General features: G+C 38.5%; 1 protein-coding gene across 1 annotated transcript; it reads left to right on the forward strand.

Moving 5' to 3' along the window:
* The first annotated feature begins 3,496 nt into the window (after nucleotides 1-3,496).
* On the forward strand, nucleotides 3,497-7,804 carry nmur1a (neuromedin U receptor 1a). Its single transcript, XM_035653618.1, has 2 exons — nucleotides 3,497-4,412; nucleotides 7,413-7,804. Exons 1-2 carry the CDS (start codon nucleotides 3,497-3,499, stop codon nucleotides 7,802-7,804), a joined length of 1,308 nt encoding a protein of 435 aa, XP_035509511.1.
* The last annotated feature ends 1,884 nt before the right edge of the window (nucleotides 7,805-9,688 follow it).

The raw sequence follows: 9,688 nt of genomic DNA on the forward strand, positions 1-9,688 counted from the left end.
AGCACTGTAGCTGCTCACCAGCCTTAAATCATTACATTCAAAAGCAGAGCATGAGCTCCCCTCATACTAAACTTTATTGATTGTCCCTGGAGATCAATAAAGTATAATCTACAACCTAACCTAGGAGATTTCAATCTGTGGCCAACAGGTGATCATATATAGTTTGAAATCCTTTCCAAAAGCCACTTTCTTTCATTAGTTTTAGGACAGTGTGTGTTGTGACTTTGTTTCACTCATTTTGGGTGAAATAAGTCGGGCATGGTGGTGACCTAACTCTGAAGGCATCAAAAGACTTTTTGTCATGAATGACTGTTTAAAAAAAACAATTGAAGGCATATTTATCAAGATTCAGATTCAGAAATACTTTAATAATCCCAGAGGGAAATTATATTCTATATATATTATATTATATTATATTATTATATCTATATATTCATTTATAACATATAGCACTTTGCTGTATAGACAGAATTTAAAACAAACTGCAAATTGAATTTAGCATTAAAATATTGTAATGAATCAAAAATCTATGAAACCCTAGAGTTCTGAGACTTTTGAGATACACAACTTATAGGACATTCGTGAGAAAAAATATGTTGTGTCATCCATAAATGCATCAAATCCACTGTAGATGCTGTATCCTGCAAGACTAAAATATTCATTACAGTAGTGGATCTATATTTATAAAGCATACTATGTTATTCTTTAGAATATGCACTTGCATGCTACAACCCAAGATTGTCTATTGGCTTTCTGTCTGCAGAAGATTCTAATATAATGAAACACTCAGGGGATTGTTTTTCAGGATCTTGTCAGTATGATGGACAAGCACTTGCTTGCCTGATGGATATCTGGGTCTACAGTATGAAAATCTTCATCAGTCTCTTAAAGCACAATAGTGGCTGCTGCCTAAAGTCACATGAGTGTATGGTACGCAATTCGTTGTAGTGCTGCTGCATTATACTGACAACATGCCTACAACCGGTTGTGTTTCAAGCTCATTGTCTGTCTGGATTGAAGGCTTTAATCGACAGACACAAAATGCATACTGATGAAATACATTATGCAGCAGCCTCTGCCAGAGATATATAAAAGACGTCTGACTGATATATGTAAATGTATGGAAAAATCATTGTGGTGTTTTCCTGCTTACCAGTCATTTATATGTATCTGAAAGGAAAGCATTATTTTTCTTTTTCTTCGTTTTTCTCATTATCCAACTTTCACTTGGAAGAATGTCCAATATTGTTCCACTTTATCTCCAAATTTACATCAGCTGACTAATGCTAATATCACTGGATCACATTTAAATCCAGTAACATCGCTTTGTAAATCCTTCCCAGAATATCATCTGTCAAGCACAATCAAATTTCCTTCAACGTATGGAATTATCAACATGACAGATAAACTGAACGTATAAGTTCCTATAAAGCTCTTCAAATTACTTCCATCCAACCGGAGCTTCAGTCTCCACAGATTATATATGTAATGAGTCATTGCTTTCTGATGTGTGTTCCTTTGAACAGCTGACAGTACTTCTCAAGGTCATACTGCTGGCAAAGAGAATTTGCTGATTTGTTCCTGCCACTGTAATGCACAAGCAATGGCCTAAAGGTTATGGTTGCCAATAAATCTGAGTAGTGAAAGAGAAGCACTAGCTTTCCCTCATTATCACTGTTGAGCTGCCTTTAAAGGAATAGTTTGACATTTGGGGAAATGTGCTTATATACTTTTTTGCCAAGAGATAGATGACAAGATTAATACCACTCTCACATCTGTGCAGTACATTTAGGGCCATAGACAGCAGGCGTTTAGCCTAGCTTAGCACAAAGACTGAAAACGGGCAAACAGCAAGCCTGTTTCTGTTCAAAGATAGCAAAATCTACTTATCTCTAAGGCTTACTCAGTGAAATGTTGTATTGTTGTACCGCTACTGGTTGCCTGGTAACCGGTCCCTGCCAAGAAAGTCTGGCACATAAAAAATGGCAAATTTTCCTTATTGCGCTGTTGCAGATTTCACCCATTTCCAAAAATGTTGAACTATTCCTTTAAGCAAATCACAGTATAGCTGCTTAAGTGCCAAGAGAACAAACGGTGTATAGGGCAAATTCCAGGTACAAATGTGTGTAACACTGACACAAACTGTGTTTGCCCATGAAATCTGCCCTAGGTAAATAATGGACTTAAGAATTTGTCTCCTTGTGTCACATGATAGATAATACTATTAAGCTTACCTTCCTCTGTCACTTTAATCCAGTGACTCTTTGAGTACATACTGTAAAGTAAATAGAATGGATCCGTACAAACTTGGATCAGCAACACTGCTATTCATCATGTGTTGAGTCACACAGGGAATAAAGCCCCCACTGTGTCACTGCCACTTTTCAAATAATAAAAATACCACAGAAGACATTTTAGTATGGTCTCCAAAGCCTCCCCTTCTATACTGACCCCATGTCAATGTCCTTCTGTCAATGAAACCTTTTTCACTGATTGGACAGTTTCTAAAATAGGTTCAGCAATATGTTCCATATTGTTTGATTGTCAAAAAATAATTATAAATATATAATAATAAAATAATTGGTTGTGTAACAATGATGTGAAAAAAATTACTATTTTGCTCGTGTTTGAGTAATATTTGGCCCAGGTATTTTAGGAAATTTATCAAGGTGTTTTTTGTTTTTTTGTTTTAAATGGAGCAAATTTGTCATGCATTTTAAACCTGTATTTAATGTCACGTCACCTGTATTAGTGATGCTGGGTAGTTGAGTACAAATGATCTTCTGGTACATAGTATGTGTCTTTAGTAGTAAACTGTTCAGCAGTTAGTTTCTAACCTTGTCTTTCTGCAGTTTGGTGCTGAGCAGGTAGTGTTGAAAATAAAGAAAAAATGAATAACAGCCACTTGATGTTCAGGGGTCAGCAGTGGTCTTCAGTCTCCCACTATAGCATCTCTCACTGCAGATTTGTCAACTGTATTTTTCAGAGTAGTGGCCTGCAATCACACAACAATATCTTTGATGCTTACTTTCAAGAAAATTCTTCATATTTGTGTTCATTGAAGCCCCCTAGGCAAAGCTTGTGATGATTTTGAGCTTTACTACAAGGGCAGGAAACAGATGGCAGTTCAAGTTTATTCAATTACTCAGTCTTCTGTTCACTGTCAGAAGTGAATTCAAAACTCATTGGCAGAAACAGCAGTCATAGCTAATCTAATTCTGAGTTTTGGGAATTGGTCAGGAAACATGATGAAGAGAGATGAATGTCAAGATGTGAGACAACTCCTTCCTCATTTGTGCTGACACAAGTACAGTTGCAGTAATCAACAAAACTTTGATTCCTGTTCAACCATGATTAGAAATCTATTTTGTATAAATGTCATTCCCCACTAGACTTTATTCTGATAAGTGTTCAAAACTTTTGCTCTAAAATGACATTTAATACTTATGTCTGTTTGTATTTTTTCTCAGATAGCGAGTCTGACTAATTCACCATTATGTCCGCTCCTGACAACTGCTCGTTGTATCTAATGGTTGACAAAGATGAATGGCTTTGTCCTCCTGGGGAAAAGTGTACCAACCAGACCTCTGGGGTGAACGGCAGCCACATGGATCTGGATGATGCATGTCTGACAAAGTACTTGGAGGAATATCTGGGTCCTCGTCGATCATCTGTGTTCCTTCCCGTGTGCTTCATCTACCTGGTCATTTTCATGATAGGTGTGGTGGGGAATGTGCTTACATGCACTGTCATTGCACGCAACAAAGTGATGTGGACGCCAACAAACTACTACTTGTTCAGTCTGGCAGTGTCAGACCTGCTGGTGCTGCTGCTCGGCATGCCATTAGAGCTGTATGAGCTGTGGCAGAACTACCCTTTCCTCCTGGGAAAAGGTGGCTGCTACTTTAAAACATTCCTATTCGAGACTGTTTGCTTGGCGTCCATCCTCAATGTGACGGCGCTGAGTGTGGAGCGTTACATTGCTGTGGTGCACCCGCTACGAGCAAAGTATGTTGTAACACGCACCCATGCCAAACGGGTCATCCTTACAGTGTGGGGTGTGTCGGTGTTGTGTGCTTTGCCTAACACAAGTCTGCATGGGATCTACATCCTTCAAAGTCATTCCACCAGCCCTGCTGGAAACATTACCTTGGACATCCCTGACTCAGCGATCTGTACGCTGGTGAAACCGCGCTGGATGTACAACCTGACCATTCAGGTGACCACCTTGCTTTTCTTCTTTCTGCCCATGCTCACCATCAGTGCTCTCTACATGCTCATCGGGCTGCAGCTGAAGCGGGAGAAGATGCATCAGGCACTGGAGAGGAAGTCGGGCTTTGGACAGGACAGCTTCTGTAACATCCGAACACAGCAGCAGAAGGCACGTCGAAGGCAGGTCACTAAAATGTTGTGTGAGTACCAAACCTTTCTAATCTTCGTTTTTTTCTTTACTAATACTCTTTTCCTTTAGTCTTAAAAAGAGCTATGTGCCTATTCACCTGTAAGCAGACCTAAATTAGAGCCTGGTTGATACTTGTTTTTAAGATGAGAAACTTGAATTGTAATAAAAAGGCACTATCTTGGAACATATCCTTGCCAGCTGTAATCCCATAGTGCTCTTTGTGAGAGATGAGACACTTCCTATTATGAAGCATAAATCTTTATAACTTCCTCTGTCCCAGCCGAGTAATAATACAGCTTTTTTGCACTTTCCTAATTTTATTGGACCACATGGAATTATGATTATTTAGCCTCACATCCCAGAGCTGTTCCTGGGGGTGTTTCCCCCACCAGATAGCGAGCAAAATTGGGCAGAGTCATGGGCGCCCATTTATTTTCTATGAATACATTGCAAGGTGCAGCACAGGGAGGCCAGTGTTGACAAATTATCTCACCATACAGAGGGCAAAGTTCAAGTAAATGTAGTTCTGTCAGGATTAGTCAATTGCTCTGTCAATGGAAAAGTAATAGTGAACAATTTTGATACTTGATTAATATTTCAGGTCGTTTATCAAACATAAATTCCAAACATTCTCTGGTTACAGCCTCTTAAATGTGAGCTTATACTGCGTTTCTCTGTTTCATGTTATTGTAAAGTGAAAATCTTTCAGTCTGGACTGGTTGATTGGACAAAGCAAGTCACTTAAAAAAATGACATTGGGGACTTGTGATGGACCTCTCACTATTTTTTTTTAATTACAGACTAAACAATTAATATATTAATTAATTAATTTCCTGTCAAACAATAAACTGTGACCTAAAAGGAGACGAAAAATTAAACCAGAAACCACCAGTCACACCTGACATGTGTTGTCTATTTAATGTAAAAAAGCTGCTGCATCCATCTGTGTTATTGGGAATAGACAAATTGGTAGTGAAAAGAGAAAAGATATGCGATCTGATATGCTGATGTAAATGTAAATCCATAAGGCTATTAAGTTTCCCCCAAACATGTCGTACTGATACTTGACAGTTGCTTACGCACATGAATACATTTTGATATGATGATGAAACACCAACCATGCAGAGGTCAACCGGTTTCCTCCATATGTGACAGAGACACATCTAGATCTGACAGGGTTTGTAACAAACTACTGACACAGCCCACAGGTGCTTTTGTATCGCTCAGAGGTGAAGGTGAAAGCAAATTTAGAGGTGAACGTCTTTCATACTGCATAAGCATGAGCTGTTTGAAGATATTAATCTATGACACTGATTTACATGCTTGGCTGCACAGGCACAGATGTTACGATTCTATTGGATCAACTCTCTTATCAGCTTACTAAAGAACAGAACAAATAACCTTATGGGACACGGATGTAACTTTATACAATTTATTGAATACTTTTCCAGCACAGTCAGTAGTCAAAATGTAGTCGTCTACTGACAGTTTTGTCTAGACTTCTCTTCAGAGACATCAACATTGAGACCTCTGGGGTTGTGATCTTTATTTCAAGCAATATTTTGCCAAGATACAACTTAGAGTTTGTTTTTAGCCAACCTTTCAAAAGGTCAGAGCATCCCTAGAAGATTTTCATCAGTATGAGTGAAATGATGGAAGCCTAAAGATCAGAGGTATGCAGTTCAAATCCCAACAACTTTTAAAGACAATGCCTCAAACAACTCTAACTTTGTATTAACTCATAGGAGACTGTGTATGTGCAAAGTGTAACTGCATGAATTTGAAGAACAAGCATGCATGACAAATGAGTAGACTAGAAGGGAAAGAAGGTATTTACAGTGCATGGTTGTATAATAAAAACCGGCTGACTGGGAGATGCAGAGTGCTGTGATCGTCTCAAGGTCTGCTGCACTTAATCCAATACCTGCACTTCTTTTTCCGATGTTGATGAGTGTGAATCTTTAAGTGATATGTGCTTCAGTAATGAAGAAAAAATAACAAATTAAAAGAAAGAGGTAGCTAAGTTTGAGGGAGGTTGCAACGAGGGAGCTAATGGCCAGCACATCTGCATGCACTGCCCTTGCCATGCCTTCTAATTCTGTTCTTACTAGAGATGGTTACATGAATCAACACCTATTGAAACACTCAAACCTCAGACTTTATGTGTTACAGATATATGATGAAGCATGATTCAGAAAAACAACATAGCATTTATTAGTAGTAGTAGTTTGTAGTAGTAGTCGTTTTCTAAATTTTAAATATTTAAAATATTACCAGAAAAAATGGTCAAGTTGGAAGGATACTTGGATTTTTTTTCTAGTTACTGCCATTTTAGGAATAAATGACGATTGCTGAAGTCGATACTCAGATATAACAAGCTGCACCAATTAGGATCAATTAGGTAAACCATTTCTAACCTTACAGCCAATCTGAATCTATGATGTAAAACGTCTGTAAAAAGTCTTGACATTTTTCAACATTATTGCAATCTCACTTTTTATTTTTGCATGGAAGTCTTTTAATACTAATTTTGGGACTCAATCCCTTTCAAGAACTCAGAGTGAGTCAGAATAATGTCTGCATCAATCAAAATGCACAATTAACTTTTAAACCACAATGAGAGAGGTGAAAAGGTTGGCTGGCATTGAGGGGTTCAGTAGCCTTTATTCGTTTTTTGGTTTCTGATGATGTGTTCAAGTCATAACCGGTGTTAAATTTACATAGCCTTTCATGAGGGCCACTCCAAAACCAGGAGAAATGTTAAGGATGAGTACTGGGACCCATACTAATGATATGAAACACAGATAAATCATGAATTATAAATCTAAAGATTTATTTAACACTGATGTCTAGAACTAAATCAAAGCCTGTGTGGCCAGGATAGAATATCTCTCCATCACTGACACACAGCCCCTAGAGGGACAATTGAATTGAGACCAGAGAGAACATGTTGGCAACATCAATCAATGCTTTTAAATCATTCCCCTTTTCTCTCTTACTGTTTTTCCAGTTGTTTTAGTGGTGGTTTTTGCGATCTGCTGGGCCCCGTTTCACACTGACCGCCTCATGTGGAGTTTCATCAATAACTGGACTGACAACCACCTGGAAATCTTCCAGTATGTGCACATCATCTCTGGAGTGTTCTTCTACCTCAGTTCAGCAGTCAACCCAATCCTGTACAATCTCATGTCCACACGCTTTAGAGAAATGTTCAAGGAGGTCATGTGCCATCGGCCACATCACATCACTCCCAGGAAACACTCGCTCAGTGTCACCCGGGTGACGCTCCGCAGCACCCTAAGTGATGTGCCGCTCAGCAACGGAGCCGCTGTTGTTGAAGCCGAGGCAGAAGATGGAGAATTGAGAATGAAAGATGAGACCACTTTTACATGTCCCCCTTGACAAAAACTTGGGTTTGTCAAGCGGGACACATTGTTGGTAGGATAGTATGATGTTTAGAAACACTGTCCCGTTCGGAGCCACTGCATCCACTATCATCAACATCCACTTTGAGCATGTTACATATTATGGAAAACCTAAAATAGTTGATTGGATATGACTCCAGAAAAAAAGCTGTAAGACTGCAGTGTCAATATGCTGCTTTTCAAAAACTTTTTTGAGCTCAGCAAAACACATTCTGAGGCTGAACTCCAAACTTTTTCAAACACACTTGAGCAGGTTTAGATACACATTTAAACAATTTGTAAATGATGGAGGAATGTACACTAGAATGTCATCTTAAGTTCAACAATTTAAAGAATATCCAATGTTACAATAGGACAGAATAGAATAAACTGTATTGACCAAGAGGGGAAATTTGTCTTTGGCACAGTGTTCTATGTATGAAAGCCATTTCAAAGAAAAGAAAAATCTGGGCAATCATTTTGGTTTTGGAAAATGTGTGCAAATGATGACAATATAGTTTACAAATCCTGGCATTTTTAAGTTGAGACGATTCAGGTGATCAATGAATACAAAAGTTGGTCAAAGATAGAAATAGGTTGAAAATGTTTAAATACTTGGTCATGTAGAGTAATGATATGTTAAACACAATAGTGTAAAGTAACTGCGTTAAAAAAGGGCCCCATATGTAAATATTGATGATGGATGGACGCATTAAATAAATAGCTAAATAATAAGTGAATGTCTTATTTTCACAATACTGCTTCTATAATCATACATGATGTAAGGGGTGAAGCACACTGTACAGTATGTACCATAATTATCTGTATCAAATAATTTGTATTACAAATGACGAAGATTCGTATCATTTGCATTGTTCTGTAAGGATATATACTGTATAGGAAATTGCTATGTTCAGATTACAAAATGGTTGTCAGCCCTGTGTACTGCTTTCAGTGTTTATACATATGTTTAAGTCATTTCTGCTAATTGTCTTAAGGCTTTTTATTGTTCAAAGTGTACTACAAATTAAATAAAGTGTCAAATGCTTTTAAATTATATGATGAAGTTTTAGATGATAGGTCCACTTGCAGAAACATCATAGAATCAGATACATTTTCAAAATAAAATATTGTGTGCAGACTCCAGATCTAATTTTATGCTAGATCAACATTGTGACACTAGACCAGAAGTCAATCAGTGAGAGGCACACACAGAGAGAAACACACCATTTATATCCTTTTTAAGAATAAAATACACAACAACATATGGCTTTGAAGACGTGTGGATCACAGAGCCGACCGTGTCGCAGACGTCACGTTATAGTGGTGCCCAGTGGAATTTCGGGGTAGTCCCTTTGCTGCATGTTTTCCCCTAGAAAGAAAAACCTGACAGGACTGTACCCCACCTCCATCCATGGGAAAAAGGTTGAGCAGGTTAGCAACTTGAAATATTTTATATTTATTATGGCCAATAAATTCAGTTTTGATCAGTACCACTTCACCATCACTTCTATCCATAAAACGACCCCAGCAAAGACTCAATATCATCCGTAAACTCAGAGCGCTGTCTGTTGCTCCCTGTCTCCTGTTTCATATTGACCATCTCCAACAAAAACAAACCAGGGCGCCCTGGTAGCGCACCTGGTAGAGACCTTGCTGCAGCGGCCAGGGGTTTGAATCCAACCTGTGGCCCTTGCCCTGCGTGTCATCATCATGTCTCAGTCCTTTCCTGTCAATATCTCAAGCTGTCCTGTCAAATAAAGGGATAAAGATCCCATCACATGAGTTGCCTCTAAAAGCATCTCCCTCTCAGACATGAGAGAAAGAGCTGTAACATGCCTAGCACTCTCAATAGCAAGTGATCAGCCCCTCAATCAACACT

Source organism: Morone saxatilis, unplaced genomic scaffold (genome assembly GCF_004916995.1).
Source record: "Morone saxatilis isolate NCDOM2014 unplaced genomic scaffold, NCSU_SB_2.0 Contig12, whole genome shotgun sequence".
In the NCBI taxonomy this organism is placed as follows: domain Eukaryota; kingdom Metazoa; phylum Chordata; class Actinopteri; family Moronidae; genus Morone; species Morone saxatilis.